The 17408-nt window shown below is 35.7% G+C and overlaps 1 protein-coding gene across 1 annotated transcript in view; it reads right to left on the minus strand.

Moving 5' to 3' along the window:
• Window positions 1-17408, minus strand: part of TMPRSS15 (transmembrane serine protease 15) — a 113511-nt gene that overhangs the window by 39145 nt on the left and 56958 nt on the right. The window contains exons 15-18 of the mRNA XM_035017512.1: window positions 15626-15715; window positions 13921-14046; window positions 11168-11308; window positions 326-436 (exon numbers count right to left, since the gene is read on the minus strand). Coding sequence (XP_034873403.1) covers window positions 326-436; window positions 11168-11308; window positions 13921-14046; window positions 15626-15715 — 468 coding nt within the window. The remainder of the gene's footprint in view (window positions 1-325; window positions 437-11167; window positions 11309-13920; window positions 14047-15625; window positions 15716-17408) is intronic.

Raw genomic sequence — 17408 nt, forward strand, 5'->3', positions numbered from 1 at the left:
CATAGTCATTAAGGGCGGTGCTAGAGGGCCTGGTGCAGGCCATTGTCTCTCTCTGGTATTTTATGGTTTCTATGTGAATATGGGTTGTCCTAGACTTAAAGTTACTAAATTTACATTTAAAGAGACAAATAAAACAGGGGTCTGCATGTTGACTTTGCTCCTAACCAGAATGGCGTTGGAAGTGTTGAAATCACTGGGGGATGATCATACCCAAAAGCACCAAAACACGACCTGATAAACACATTCCTAATCTTTCTTTTACATTTGTAGAATCCAAATGTAGAGGCTAACGCGACAAAAGGGTTTTCCTAAAAATAGAACATACCACAATGTGCTTCATCTGAGCCATCCTTACAGTGTAGAAGACCATCACAGAGATTCACCAGTGGGACACACTCTCCATTCTTACACTGAAAATGGTCTTCTTTGCAGGGCTCTATGAAGAGAGAATATTATGTATAGGGTGAAGAGGTGACAAATAGATGATCCTGTAGTATCCATCCCATTTCTGCCTCTTTACACATGAGCCTTTTACCCCAGTGCATGGTTGAGCTAGATTTAATATCAAGTAAGACTATACACACTTAGTTGCTCAGGATACCTCTGCAATAGTCATGTCAAAGCCAGAGATGTGGCTTGAGAAAGGCGTGGATAAACCCTTAGGCATCTTCTTTGCAGCAGAGCACAGAGCAGTTCTAAGAGATGGCCAAGAGGTTTGGGATACACCCCTCCCTCACAAACTCTGTTAGTTTCTTCAATAAACTCCACCACTCCACATGAACATACAAGCAACAACCATTGGAATGTTACACAAGCATAAAAAGATCTATTGATTTCACCACCCAATGATACATCAAAACTTATACCATAGAGAAATGTGGAAGTTGTCTTTTGGCAGGACCAAAGTTGGACCAGGCTGTAAACAGTGAGATCATGTAAAGCATGGGTCAGGTAGGAAAAGTAGTTACAAAGAAACGGAAACTCTGCATTAGCAGTAATTTGTTAGGAGCTTAAAGATGGAGCTCCAAACAAGTAAATCAGGGTTAGAGTCAAGGGAATGTGATTGGCATATGAAGAAACAGAAGGAAAGTGAAGAGACTGAACAAGGAAGGAACTGAGTGGTTCTGGAGGTAGTTGGTGGTCTCTAGAATTTGAGTCATGCAAAAATGGGCCTACTGGAAATATTCATTGTTTGAGGAAAGTGGATACTGCTGTTTCCTGGAACAGTTTGATCTTATAGGGTTTTATGCAGAGACAGAGGGGTTTGTTCCCTCAACATGTTTGTTTATTTATTTATTTTTTATTTCTAACTGTAGCTTGGGAGGGATTGCTACATGGCAGTATTAGGATCTGGGCTGAGGGCCACACGGGATTTGGCTTCCCTGAGAAGGGAGATAGTGGTTGGGTACGTAGAGGCTTGATGTTTCTTCCCCTACATGATGCATGAATGATCATAATGGGGAAACAAAAGCCCTTGATAAAAATAAGGAAGAGGGAAACCTATATTTTGAAAGCTATTTTGGATATCACTCATGAACTATTATATTGTTTTCAAGGAGACACAATTCATGTTAAAGTCTTTTCAAAACTGAACTGTACTACAAACAATGAATCATGGAACACTTCATCTAAAACTAATGATGTAATGTATGGGGATTAACATAAGAATAAAAAAAAAAACTGAACTGTACTAATCTCCATATGGACTTTCTCAATTTCTCATGAGCAAATGTAATGGCACTTGCAAGGAATCATTCCTGTTGCTTTAAATCTAGGTTGTAGCCCCAAATCCGAGAGTACTGATCAATACTCTTACACTCTAAAAAGAGGTGCTAAATGTAGCCATACTACACTTACTAAAAAAAATATCAAAATCGGTCTAGCAACAATCAGTACTCATCACCTATTTCCAGATATATATATATAAAGAGGATAAGAGTTTTTTTCTAAAGAAAGACTGTGTAATGACCTTGAGGAAGAGTGTTTTCAAGTGAGAAAGGGGAAGACGGTGCCATCCAGCACAGCAAGTGAAGGAAGCTGCAAGACAACAATTCATATCGAGTTGCCTTAAAGGAGGAGGGTCATCAACCACGCCCCGCCTGAATTTTTTTTTTACACCAAAGAATCTCAAGGGCTGGTGCTTCCATGGGATTAATGCAGGAGCTTTCAGATTTTTTTTCAACTCGTGTGTGTGTCCGTGTGTGTGTGTGGGTATGTGTATGTGTGTGTAAATAAATTAAACATGCTTATTCTGTTTTATTCTTTTTTTTTTTAAAGATTTTATTTATTTATTTGACAGAGAGTTACACAGCAAGAGAGGGAACACAAGCAGGGGGAGTGGGAGAGGGAGAAACAGGCTTTCCACTGAGCAGGGAGCCTGATGCGGGGCTCAGTCCCAGGACCCTGGGATCGTGACCTGAGCCGAAGGCAGATGCTTAACGACTGAGCCACCCAGGAGCCTCATATTCTGTTCTGAATTTTGTTCTATTTTATTTTATTCCATTCCATAATAAGAAATGCTAGTCAAACCAAATAAATTGATTTCATGATCAGCTTTTTGAAAATATCAGACTAAACTGAAGTATAGTGAATAACTTCACAGGAAGTGGTGACTTTAGTTTCTTAGTTTATGGGCAGATAGCTGTACAAATAAAGATTTATGTTCACTTCCTGTGTAATGAATTCAAAGTCGGAAGTTAGGCTGGAACTTCCCTTGATGGTAGTTAGGGGCCGGGAGAGAGGATGGCAGTGGAAACAACCTGCATTTTCTCCATGTGGGAAAAGCGCATGACTTTCCTTTGACCAATGGGCACTGGATAATTGAGTGACAGCTGACTCCAACACAAAGTGGAGAGAGAGAAGCTGGGGTGAGGGGTGGATTAGGAGCTGAGTAGGGCTATAGGAGATTGTCTAGGAAAAGTACCACTCATGCCAACAGTGCAGTAGTCCTGGGATGGGGGCGGGAGAAGAATGCTCCGAATAACCCACAGTTCTGTTCTACAAAAGAGCTAGCACTTGGCCAGGAGCCACTATTAGCCAAAAGAAAAATACAGTGGTGATAGAATTTTCCTGTTTGCCTCTCCTCGGACACTACAGTTATAGGAAGATGGAAGGAAAAGAAAGTGGAAAATGAGTCAAAGGCAGTATTTCTACTCTCCTCTACCTTAAGTTGTCAGGCTAAGTTTTGTACCCAGAACTGGGAGATAAAAGAAACTTTGAACTAGACGATATTAAAGTTTTGATGAGGTATTTGACAGTACATCTTAATAGTTAGAAGTGAGTCTTAATTACCCAGTTAAGAAAATTTAATACCTAACAAAATTGGGAGAGTGAAGAGATCTGCCCAAAATATCCAGGGGCCAAAGAGAGATTTGAAATAAAGTAGGTGGAGAAAAAGAAAGCTTTTTCTGTTTACACTCTTGTTTAGTCCATTCTTTAAACTGAATATACAGTTTACTAACTGAAATATCCATACGCCTTGTTTCTTCATCTTTACATGCCTGGCATAAAGTGGGAAATCAGTAGTATCTGTTAAACATTAAGTGAATTAATTTATGTTAAATGAACAATATGCCTCAAAGATCAGTATGAACCCTAGTAACAGAGTTGACATAATATAAAGCAACCTTCAAAAAGTATGATTTCAAAGAAATACATTTTTTAAATTGGACAATTGGCTAATGGTGACTCTACTGATTTACAAAACAGAAATTGATTCTATGAATTATGAAGATAAAATATGCTTGTTTGTATTTGAATGTGGCTAAAACATAAGCTCTGGAATCTTATGACCTTAGTTTGAGCTGCAATTTAGTCATTTTCTTTATGTTTATTTTCAACTTTGAGCAAATAAATTACTCTTTCTGAGCCTTAGTTTCTTTGACTGTCCAATGGGAATAAATACTATTATGTCTTAGGTGTATTCTGAGAGCCAGGTAAAAAAAAAGAAATGTATTTGGTACACCAACATGAATATATTGAATGCTAATGAATAATATCTTTTTTTAAAGAAACACATTTTTTTTAAAGATTTTGTTTATTTGTCAGAGTGAGAGAGAGAAACAGTGCACAAGCAGGGGAAGTGGCAGGCAGAGGGAGAAATAGGCTCCCTGCCGAGCAAGGAGCCCGATACAGGATTCGATCCCAGGACTCTGGGATCATGACCTGAGCTGAAGGCAGACGCTTAACCGACTGAGCCACCCAGGCATCCCATGAACAATATTCTTAACAGCAAAAAGAGTAACACTTAGAAAGCATTCCTTTAACTGATATTTTAAGTTAACATTCTTACTTCCATGTTTCAGTTGTGCTATGTTCCCCTCAGATAACCATCTAAACAACAAGAAAGCATGCTTAATCTTTTCCCCTGGGTCTCTTAAAACAATAACTGGAGCTGTTTGTACTTTATTTTTAACTTTGGAATATTCTATGCTTTGCAACCCAAATCTAAGTCACATTAATAAAAAAATATTTTAAGGAAGACGTGGTTGGTCTGGTTGTTTCTACAAATCTTTACCCCAATGAGAGAAGTAGGTTACATATATCAACTATAATATTGTTAGGGATGTTCTTGTAAATGCAATTATCAATTTGTTTCACAAACACATAGTTTTTAACCAGATTAGTGAGATGATAAATGGGTGAAGACAATTTCATATTCTACAGGTAAGCATTAATATTTTAACTGACTTTATATTTTATCTCTCCACTATTAATTTTCCTTTAAAAAGCAAGAAAGCTTAAAACTAGGTATGCATGTGTTTGTATTTGTATATTCTATTTTAAATCTATACTTTGATATATATTATATTTATTTAAAAAGTTGACAGCCTAATTACATATCCATGATTAAATATCTTAATAGAGAATATTAGTCACCATGAATTATTTTTAAATTATCTCATTACTTTGTTTTCCTAGCTTGTTAAAATCATTATGTAAAAATGAGTTCTCAATGCCAAGAATTTAATCATAGATAAGTTAGTTGATAATTTTACTCTTTTACTAGTGTCATCAGGCTATATTTATTTAGTAAAGCACATACTTGCTGAATGGAAATTTAAATTTTTGAATGAAAGTATGAGTGAATACATATATAAAGATCTGAAGATTGTAATTTATTTTTGTGCTGTGGCCTGAAGCTGTTGAGGTCATACCCTACGAATCTAGAAAAGCAAATAACTTGCTTCTGTAAAATAGATGCATTCAATGAAAAAATGCTGAAGGGGGCAAAATGATCTCTTGTTCCTGACCTGAGTAGAAATGATAAATTCTGAAGAAAGTGTGAATAAACTCATCCAAAATTTTCCTTACATGCATGAACTGGATTCTGATTCTTTGCAACATAGAGCAGTTCAGCTTCATTAAGAAGTCTTTAACCCAAAAGTGTAGCTCTCTGTGGCCTTTGAAATCTTACTTCTGATCATTTTATGCTCATAGTGAGAGAGGGAAGAAGAAATATTGCTAAGAATTGAATTTTCCCATCTTCTTTTTATGAAGTCTCCAGTAGCCCTGCCTCATTTAGTCAACATATGCTTGGCTTTAAATGGCACTGAATTGATCTCTAAGGCACATGCCACACAATCTGGGGAGGTCTCTAAACCCCTAAATATAATCAGCTGCCACTTCCACAGTTGCCTGATAAGCACAATTGAATTCCAAATTAAGACTCTGAGTATCAGAAAAGAGCAATGAGGGGACATTTATGGGAGACAGATCTTAATAAATCTATATTTCATATGCTCTAGTTTAATTTACAAGGAAATGCTAAAAATAGGATAAGGAAAGGAGGTACAAAAATATGCTATACAATTGTTTTATATTTCAGTTGAATGCATTGGGAGGTGCCCTTAAAATATCACAGAAGATAAATGAAGTACATAAATGCTGGAAATTTGTGATATCCCTTTTATACTTCTTTCTAAAATGATCCTCGAAGCAGGATACCATATAAACAGATAAGTGTGCTCAATCTCTCTTTCCATTACCAGCTTGATTATCTTCCACTGCCAATTCCCTGTTTCTATAATTGCTTTTCAGTCTTTTGGTGTAAAAATCCTGCTGGGAGAAGATTGTGCTGATGATGACTCATTCACTCAATTTTCTACTCCACAGCAGCATCTGTCCCGTGTCCAGGAGGGTTGGGAAACCACATTCCCAGAGTATTCACCACATAATGATGGTCATGGAAGCCTCTATTCTAGGTTAAATCAGGAATTCTCTCTAAACGATTTATTTCTTTAATAACAAAATCATAGTAATTGCAATCTAGCAAATGGGTAAACAAATATGAACAACCCCTACACCAAAAACTTGGGATCTATTTCATGTTAGAAGTAATAGGTTGTGCTCTTAGGCTTTTACCTTGAATAGAATTGCTTTTTCAAAATCCTTGGTGTTGTATTTATCTCATAAAAATCTACTAAAAACCAGAAACTGTAATATTTTTGTTGGAAGAGATTTATTGTTGTATTCCTTTTTGTGATCTATTCTTTCCACCTCTTTCCTTTGTTCTCATTTAAGTTTTTTAAAAAAGACCTACATTTCTCTAAAATTTTGTGTCAAAATGGTTTCTTTTTTGCAGATGGTAGGATGACCAATAATTATTCCAATTGTATGGATTTATGAAAAAAAATCCATTTGCCTAGTTAGAGTTAGTTTTTTATCTCATTAGTTCAGTTGGTTTTATAATTCATTTTCATTTCTTTACGAATATACTTTTTTCTTATTTTTATTTATTTATGTATTTATGTATGTATGTATGTATGTATGTATGTATTTTCTTTCCATTTTTAAGAGTTCGGCTTTTTTAGATTCCACCTACGTGATATTATGTAGTATTTGTCTTCCTCTGACTTATTTCCCTTAGCCTAATGGCCTCAAGATTTATCCATGTTGTCACAAATGACAGGATTTCCTTCTTTCTCATCGATGAATAGTATTCCATTGACTATAATATACCACATCACCTTTATCCATTTATCTGTAGATTGTCATTGAAGTTGTTTCTATATCTTGGCTATCGTAAATAACACTGCAATGAACATGGAAGTACAGATATCTCTTCGAGATTCTGATTTCATTTCTTCTGGATTCACACCCAGAAGTGGGATTGCTGGATTATATGGTAGTTCTAATTTTAAATTTTGTGAAACCTTCATAATGTTTTCCATAGTGGCTGTACCAGTTTGCCTTCTGATCAATAGTATACAAGGGTTCCCTTTACCCCACATCCTCACCAACACTTGTTATTTATTACTTGTCTTTTCAACAATAGCCATTTTAACAGGCATGAGTTGATATCTCATTGTGTTTTGGATTTGCATTGCCCAAATGATGAGTGATGTCGAGCATCTTTTCATGTACTTTTTGGTCATTTCTATATCTTTTTTGGAAAAAAACTATTCAGTTCTTCTCCTTTTTTAAAAAATTCAGATTGTTTTTTAATTTTTTAATTTTAATTCCTGTATAGTTAACATAGATTGTTATATTAGTTTCAGATGTACAATATAATGATTTAAAAAAATATATAATACTTTTTTCAAAAGCCCTTTTCATGACATCATTCTTGGAAAAAATTTGGGAAGTCCTCTTTTCCAGCAGGTAGGTATTAGGTATTTTCTTACACTACTTTAAGATACTTTGAAGAATTAATTCTTTTGTATTCAAATAATAGATGACAGATGCCATATAGATGATATTGGTGCCCATACATTTAATTCTCCACAAAATCTTAGAAATATCACTATGTTGTCTTTAAGTATTCATCATGAAATCAGTAATATATAAAGCTGATCTGATTTTTTAAAGATTTATTTATTTATTTGAGAGAGAGAGGAGGGGGAGGGAGAGAGAGAATCTCCAGCAGATTCCCTGCTAAGTGTGGAGCCCAACACCGGGCTGGATCCCATCATCCTGAGATCATGACCTGATCAGAAACAAGAGTCAGATGTTTAACCTACTGAGTGACCCAGGTGCCCCAAAGCTGATCTGATTTTTAACACATTTGTAAAATTATATTTATTCTGTTTAGGAATTCGTCAAAAAATTTTCCTCTTAAAATTTAAAAATTTAAATAAGAAATTTTATAACACTGATTATTGCTTATTAATTTTTTATAGACAGCAGTAAGACATTGTGATTTTTAGGCATTTAATCAGATCCAGAAAATATATATAATCTTCCCCCCTTTATACCTTTCACTGTTAGTTTTGACTGGTTCTTTTCATTTGGGAATGCTTATTATTTTCAAATTGTGGCTTGGTGTTTTTTTTCCTTCATGCCCATTGCAGATTCTCACATTTTTCCATCTCTTTATCTATTGTTTTTGCATTCTTGATCATGCTTTTGTGCAGCAATTTTTGTAGAAATGTGGATATTTTGGTGCCAGAGTGTTTGACTAGGTATGCTATCAACCAAAAAACTGTGCCTTTTATGCCATTAACAAAGACCTCTAATCAAATCAGAAAGAATAATTTGGTTGTGGTAGAGTTTCAGCAGGAGATTCCTCTGCCTAAAAATGGCCACGGTTTTCCAAATATCTTCAGGGGCAACTGATTTGTAATATCATTTTTGGGGGGCAGGTGTTCAGCAAGGTATTAGAAGCTAAAGTTAAATATTAATTTTTAATAAAAAATTAAAAGTCATAATATTAGGTATAAAAATAATGGGGAAGCCATTTTGTGTCTTCTATTATCAACTAAAATTCTTTATTATATCACTTACTTTCTATGTAACTGTAAGAACCAATTAGGTTTTATCAACAATACACAACCAAAGTCTTTTTTATCTTAGAAGAACTAAATATTATATATCAGATTTTTCTCATCCATGTCCATTATTGATCTACATTTTAAAGGTATCATCAGAAAATGAAATGATTAACTTAAGTTAAATCAAATGTTGAATGAAATTAAAATTAAAATAATAGGTACACCACAAAGAGAAAAAACTGGAATAAAATATTGGCAGACAAATATGGATATCATAGTATAATCAGTAGCAAAAAAATTTTCAAGAAACAGAATCAGTAGCTTGATTCAAAAATGATAGTCTCTTTCCATAATTTGGCTATTGTTGATAAGGCTTCTATAAACATCAGGCACAAATGTCCATTGACTGATGAATGGATAAAGAAGTTGTGGTATTTGTGTATATATATGTGTGTGTGTGTGTGTGTGTAACAGAATATTACTCAGCCATACAAAAGAATGAAATCTTGCCATTTGCAATGATGTGCATGGAGCTAGAGAATATTATGCGAAGTGAAATAAGTGAGTCAGACAAAAACAAATACCATATGATTTCACTCATATGCAGAATTTAAGAAACAAAACAGATGAACATATGGGAGGGGGAGAAAAGGGGAGAGAGGGAAGCAAACCATAGAGACTCTTAGGGATAGAGACCAAACTGAGGGGTGATGGAGGGAGATGAGTGGGAGATGGGCTAGATGGGTGATGGGAATTAAGGGCGGCATTTGTGATGAGCACTGGGTGTTATATGTAAGGGATGAATCAATGAATTGTACACCTGAAACTAATATTACACTGTATGTTAACTGGAATTTAAATGAAAACTTGAAACTGAAAACAAACAAAAGCAAAACAAAATGATAGTCTTAAAATTGTCTTGATTAATATTTCTCAAAGCAGTGATATCTTCTTTCCTAAGTTAGTTCCTAACTATATATACAGTAAATATGTATATTATATATTCATACAAATATATATTTATAAACACATACTTACATAAATATATAACATCTGCTACTTTCATGTCACTATATTTTTTTACTCCTTTGAAAAATAATTATAAATATGATTTTAAAATAAATAGTTTTAATTTATAAAGTAAAAATAATTTTAAATCATGCCATTTTCTATATTTTCTCCTTTTTTATGTACTGTATTTTAAGATAAAATCTAATTTTCAGTAGATCTCGAAGACTTTATTCCTATTTTTTATACTATATATTGATCATAGTTCTTAATATTTTTTTTGCTTCTTTCACTAATTGAATATTTTGATTGATACATGTCACTATTGCTTAGAAGTCACAAGTAGCTGTTTCTAAAACTAATCATGAAATCCAGAAGGGCAGGTTAGCTGATTGGGCTACCATTTAATTCTACCTAAGTAGGTTGCATAAGACTTGTTGTGGTTTATTTTCATGGCCAGAGGCTAGACAAGATACAGATCAACTTTGCAGTAAAGCGGAAGGAAAGCATACAACTTTGAGAGATAGAGTCAAAAGTATAGGCTAGTTGTGAGTGGAGGAACAGATATTTGTACAGCTGGATCTGAGATGAGATAACAGGCCAGATGAAGATCAATGCTTTGACCCTACCACTTTCCTAGATATTCTAGTCGAGGACAAACTGACCACAGTCTTCTAGGGAAAGGAAAGACAGATAAAGGAAGTGACATGTGTTCTGTCTTCCTGACATATTTGTACCAAGAGAGAACCAAGGGAGGGGCAGTAGTATAAGAAAAATCATTGTCCAAGTGATCACAAATTCTCTGTAGATTGTCAAATGCAAAGAGTTCTATCATATCCTCTATCTACGTGTATAGAGATACAGATATATCCGTGATGAGCAGGCAGGCAGTTTTTTTCCTGCTGATTATGTTATGGTATAATAAAAAATATAGGGTAAGAAGGTTGTTCATGCCAGGAGTACCAGCATCAAATTCCTTCACCCTTCATGGCAGCAGTTCTATACTGGGTGTCTTTAAGAAATTAATGATGTTAATTTTTTAATTGGATGTTGTTGGAATCCAAACAGCTCACTTTCCTGACTCCCTGCTGTTCTCTGAAAATGCTTTTGGCAAATGGAACTTGACATATCGTCCTCCTTCTTCATAGCACCAAGTAACCCGCTTTTTAACATTTAAAATGGCCCTCTTAAGTGAACAAAATTGACAACTTTACACCCCATAGAAGAGCAAGTAAACCTGCTGAAAATGATATGGATTCCTGCTTTGAACTGACTTAGGCCAGTGGTTATACAGATGTAAAGGAGGGAAGAAAATCTCTGATAAGATGACAAAGAATGAGAATATTCGAATGCAGTCACTGAAGTTGTAATAGGCTTTGAAATACTATATGCTTTTATCGTTCTGCTCCAAAAGTTACAATGCAACGGGTAATCCCAAGTGCACATACCCGGAATCCCCAAGTAGTAGCCAGTAGTGAAGTTTGCTTTAAATCCCCCTTTTGCCAACAGCTTGTCAGTGATGAAAAGCACAGTCATTCTACTGGTGGTTGAGAACACGTCCTTCACTGGGCCAGGCCCCGTGTACACAGCTGTCCCAAATGAAAACAAGATAATCACTGAAATGGTTCTTTGAATCTAGAGGAAAATATATACCTGTTCTTTCAGTTCCATCCTCTAAAGGGATGCAACATGCAGCATGGCTGCTCTGGAAGTGACCACACTTGCATAATTGTGTACTTCCTTTTAGATTTTGGACACTGCTTCTTCTAGGAAAGCTAACTTCTCTATTGATCTTTTCCAGTATGGTTTGAGGTTTCTGTGGCTCTGTAAGTTAATGATGAATTCCTCATAATGGCTTAGCACCACTACTCTTCAAAGCTCATGTTATTCCCAGAAAAAAAATGATTATATGACTGCTTTTAGATACCTTATAAAACAATGGAGATTATAGCTCCCCTTAGTAAATTTTTGTCCAAATTTATTTGATATTTTTTGTGAGTTGAATCATTAACCTAAGCTGAAGCATTGGATTAATTAGAAATAGATAATATAAACCTAAGTGGTGGTTTTCAAAATGTTTTCCACTAAGTCCTGGGCTTTGGGGGTTTCATAAATAATGAAATATTCTCTACTACACAATAAAGGCTTAGGCTAATTAGAAAATATGTTCTTACACACACACACACACACACATACATTTAGAGAGGGAGCGGGGGAGGGGTAGAGGGAGAGACTCTTAAGCAGGCTCCACGTCCAATGCAGAGCCCAGTGCAGGGCTCGATCTCACAACCTTGAGATCATGACCTGAGCTCAAATCAAGAGTTGGATGCTTAACTGACTGAGCCGCCTAGGCACCCATCATATTATTAGATATTTTATATATTAGAATCCCTGAAAGTGATTATGTTTCTTATTCTTCAGATACTTATATAGAACTTCTTGCCTACAATTTCAAAACTATGATTCTGAGATCCTCTGGAATTCGTATTTACTTTTCAATGATTGATGTAAATATTAAGAGGTGAAATGATGAAAATGAATTCTTCTTAGATCATGAGAACACTGAAATTTTCATTAGGACAATATAAACTAAAAATGGGAAAACAACTCAAAATGTGTTCATGACTATGTATATAAAAATCAAATTTGAATTTCCTCAGTTCTTATTAGCACTAGCCTCCCAGCCCCACTGAGATTTTCATTGTTGATATCTTCTGTGGGTGGTTCTCAAAATCCTCTTCTAGGAAGCCTGAACTTCAGAACTTTGCGGGATTTTGCTGAAGAAACTTGTGTAAGCAGTGATGGATTCTATCACTGGGAACCCTCTCCCCCACCCTGTCCCTGTACTGCTATAGAAAGCTCCCTCTGGTCTTCCACCATTGGTTGCCACGTTCATGAGATTGCATCCTGATTGCATAGCTACCTGGCCAGATTTTGCAGGAAATGATTAATATGAGTCCAAAGCACAGTGTGATAAAACAGTTTTACTTGTGAAGTGTATTGTTTCATGCACTTCAGTTGACCCTATAAGCATTTTCATAATTTAATGTATTATTTATCAAGAGACACTGTCTTAAAAACTGGTAGTAGTTAAATAGGATATTAGCTATTACATTAGATTGATAGATTTTTATTATGTTACCATATATTTTATGACCTACATACAAGAATTTCCTCTAGAATAGTACACTTTTCCCCCCATGTTTATTTTTAAAAAACTATTAATCAGTAAAAGATAGGGAAAAATCAACTTTTGTCAATATTTGAATCATTCTCAGATACTTATATAGAAGCAGCTGGTGCTAGAGACACAGACAATCAGAGTAATAATGAAATGTAAATAAAAAATCATAAAAAATTTTTGCATAAAAACACAATTTGTTCCTTTAGTTTGAAGTGAAACAAAACTGGATTTAATAGCTATTTTTGGAAATATGATGTTCACATAATGCATATTAAATTGAATAATATATGTCTTTTAGCTCTTAGTCTCCAAGGTGTAATGCTTACTGTAGTAAATTAATATAGCTGGTAGAAACTATTCACGTGGGGCGCCTGGGTGGCTCAGTTGGTTAAGCGACTGCCTTTGGCTCAGGTCATGATCCTGGAGTCCCAGGATCGAGTCCCGCATCGGGCTCCCTGCTCAGCAGGGAGTCTGCTTCTCCCTCTGACCCTCCCCCCTCTCATGCTCTCTCTCTCTATCTCATTCTCTCTCTCAAATAAATAAATAAAATCTTTAAAAAAAAAGGAACTATTCACGCAAAAATATTAATTCTGGTTTGCCAAGAATGCTCAAGAAGGGGCGCCTGGGTGGCCCAGTCAAGCGTCTGCCTTTGGCTCAGGTCATGATCCCAGGATCTTGGGATCGAGTCCCACATTGGACTCCCTGCTTGGCGGGAAGCCTGCTTCTCCTTCCCCGACTCCCCCTGCTTGTGTTTCCTCTCTCGCTGTGTCTCTCTCTGTCAAATAAATAAATAAAATCTTAAAAAAAAAAAAAAAGAATGCTCAAGAAGAATATTACTCTGTTATTGCAAATACTCTCATTTTGGAAGCTCCACATAAAATTTGACATGTTATTCTGTTGTTGTAATTTCATTTTGCTAGTTGTAAAAGAGTGATTACAGTTATTGGGAAATGCTCTCTCCATCAATCCAATGTCTTGAGCCATACAACTTTCACAGTATTTAAATTGCAGACTTACCTAAGAGCAAAGAATCGTCTCCTCTACCATCTCTGATTTCCACTACATCTGCAATATTTTCTAAGTCGAATTCTTGGAAATGAAGTTGTATATTCTTTCCCTCTTGTGCATTTAAATTCCAAACACCTTAAAAGTAATACACGACAACGCAGTTTAGAACACGCTTCTTTTGATTTCCCTCAAAAGCTTCGCTCTCTTGAGAATTTCAAATTTCTCTGAATTTTCGTATGAACTCTCACGTCCGCCCATGGCATCCTGGCTTTTCCCTTACTGTTGCAATAGCTTGGGCATTTGTAAAGCCTGACAACTTATCTACATCTCATCTAGACTGTGTTTTGTTTGTTTCTTTTCTCATTTCAGTGCCTAAAAAATAAAGGGCCCAATAAATATTTACTTAATAAATCAATAAATTTAATAAATTTCTTTAAATTGTTCTTTTAATATCCCACCGACTTCCAGAATGTTTAGATCATTACGTTGTACAAATGATATGTTTAAAAGATGTCTTCAATGTGAAATAGAGATGGTAATCTCTGGTTCCCTATACAAGTCAAATGAGATTCATGGCTGTTTATTTTTTTGGATCAGATAAGTCCCTGGAATTGTGGTTCTATTCTCCTATGAAAGTGTTACTTCCTTATCTCTGGGTCATTTGAAGAAAGAAAAGTTGACATTTTCTAACAACACATTTTTCACTGTCATTAGGGCATTTCTTTCACTGGTAGATTTCCCCACTTAGATTGGTGTTGCTATCTTAGGTGCAGCCATGGGAGGAACAAGTCTGTTTCCCAGACCTACTGAAGTGGAATATTTGTAGGCTGGGCTGGGGAATTGGCATTTTTAACACAATTTCTAGGCTGTACTGTTCCTCCAGTTAGGAATATTGACCAAGAGATAGGCTCTGTGCAGTTTTATCAAACTATTCTCTCAGACTTAAGATTTTTTAGTAAATCCTCATTATTTCATCTTTTTAGAAAAGATTTATTTGTTTGTTTTAGAGAGAGAAAGAAAGAGAGAGTGTGCAAGCGGGGGGAGGGGTAGAGAGAATATGAGAGAGAATCCTCAAGCAGACTCCCCACTGAGTGCGGAGCCTGACACGAGGCTCAACCTCATGACCCTGTGATCATGACCTGAGTCAAAATCAGGAGTCGGACACTTAACTGACTGAGCCACACAGGCGCCCCTATTTCGTCTTTTATACTGAGATTCTAACTACATTACTCTAGCTGCAGGATTTATTAACACTAATCTCTATTTACAAAGGGTGTGGATGTCACAATTAACCCTTTACTTTTTATACTTTCCGCTGACTTTATGGAATTGCAAACTTGTTATCTATAATATAGACATTGTACGTACAATCAAGAAGAGTCATTAAGGAAGCAGTACCTGGAGTAAAGTACTTTCACACTCTGGTTTTGTTCAATTTTTAAATTTGAGAATTATAATAATAGCACCTGCTTCAAAGAATTATTTAAGAATTGAACTGAAATAATATAATAAGCACTAACACAGTGTCTAGCATGAAATAAATGCTAAATAAGTTAGTAATTATTACAGTTGCTGTTGTTATATTATGCAATCTCCTAGACAGTAGGTGTACTCAGGTTTGGCAGATTTATAATCCACTTTGCTGTGTCAAAGGGGGGAATCTAGCCTTGACATATACATCTGTTTTTCATGGCCTGGGGAGAAAATGACTCACAGAAAGCCTGATTAGGGTAGCTGTTTGGAAAATTCATGGAAGTGAATGTTGTATTTGGCTCCCATAGTTCAAAAGGTCCTCCACAGTCCGCTGAAAAGGAGAAAAGGAAAACAATGAAAAATCATTAGAAACACAATGCTTATTTCAGAGAGATAATACGAGAGATAACATTATATGCCAGCAAATTCCCAATTATATTTCTTGGAATACTGGTTTTGACAGAATTTATAGTTTGCGTAAAAGAAAACCTTGCAACTTAAGTAAGGGAAAACTGCCGGTTAACAGGTCTCTTTACTTCTTTTTTGAGAAGAACTTCTCAAAACCTTAAATACTGTTAAGTTCTTTGAATCTCCAAGAAGGTGTAATTGTATGCAGCATTTCCCAAAATTATTTGGGCAAGAATAAATTTGCTGAGCATCTTTTATACATAGGCTTTATGAAATAAGGTACCAAGTCCCTGCTACAGAAATAATGAATCTTGATAATGGAAAAAATCTTATATTTGACATTCTCTTATGAGAAGGGTGAGTAAATCACTCATTCTGCTTTCTTATGTTTTTCTCTTTTTGTTTTTCTACTCCCCCCCCTTTTTTTTCAGTAGAGAGGGAGCTCCATCATCTTGTATACTGAGATGTCTTACTGTTAAGAAAAGGAGACAAACTGAAACTCCTCTTGCTAAATAATTGCTCAAGACTGGTCTGTTATTTAACATTGTCCAGGAGTCAGGTTGGGAAAAAGTTTATTAGACAAAATTCTAGTTAAAACTAAGATGATTTAAGTTGGCAGGTTAACTTCATGAAATCCTTTTTTTTTTTTAATTTTTTTTTTTTGACAGAGAGAGCAGGAACACAAGCAGGGGGAGTGGGAGAGGGAGAAGCAGACTTCCTGCGGAGCAGGGAGCCCGATGCGGGGCTCGATCCCAGGACTCTGGGATCATGACCTGAGCCGAAGGCAGACGTTTAATGACTGAGCCACCCAGGCGCCCCAACTTCATGAAATCTTTAACCTATTGTATATTTATCTTCCTGCTTACTTGAAAAAATTCTAAAGTTATATAAAAACTCATCAACTACTTAAAGGATCCTAATTCTATTCTTATTTATATTGACATGTTATGTTTAAAATCAAAAGAATAAAAGTAACCTAATTGTAAGAACATAGGGAGCTGAGATAAGTATATATTTTTCTATTTAAAGGCAGATAATGCTGAAATTGTTTACTCCAAGTAAGACAGAAATCAGATTATAAGAGAGAGAATTAAATGTCTCTACACCTACAACAATGCCTTCAGTCATACCCTCTTCTTGGGTCCCTCTTTACATGGCTTCTGCCTCACTTATGTAGATCTTTTCAATTCATGTGCTTTTTCCAAATTTGTCCGTAATAAGCATTTTAAATTTGGGCTTCATCATGTATATAATTGGACAGAGAGAGGCATTTGTTGTGGTTCAACGGTAGGGCTGCCGTCCCGTCTCGTCCCGTAAGGTGGTAGAGCCTGGTCTCTCTCTCACGGTCTCCGGGGCAGGCTGGTCCAGACCCAGATGAACTTAGCAAGAATAAAAAAAATCTCTCGTCTCATCTGGGGAGAGGACATGGTGTATAAAAGGTAGATGTTTTGGAGCTGGTGGATTAAAGTCGTCACTCTGAGTTCGCTATTTGTCTTTTTGAGAGTTGGTTTTCTCATATAGGAAAGAGATATATGTTAGAGATTTTCAGGGTTGTTATAAAAAAATTAGACATAATTATGAAAAGTGCCTACACATTCCCTGGCATATTCAGTACT

This window comes from Mirounga leonina, unplaced genomic scaffold, assembly GCF_011800145.1.
Source record: "Mirounga leonina isolate KUSES-001 unplaced genomic scaffold, KU_Mleo_1.0 Mir_172, whole genome shotgun sequence".
Classification (NCBI taxonomy): Eukaryota; Metazoa; Chordata; class Mammalia; order Carnivora; family Phocidae; genus Mirounga; species Mirounga leonina.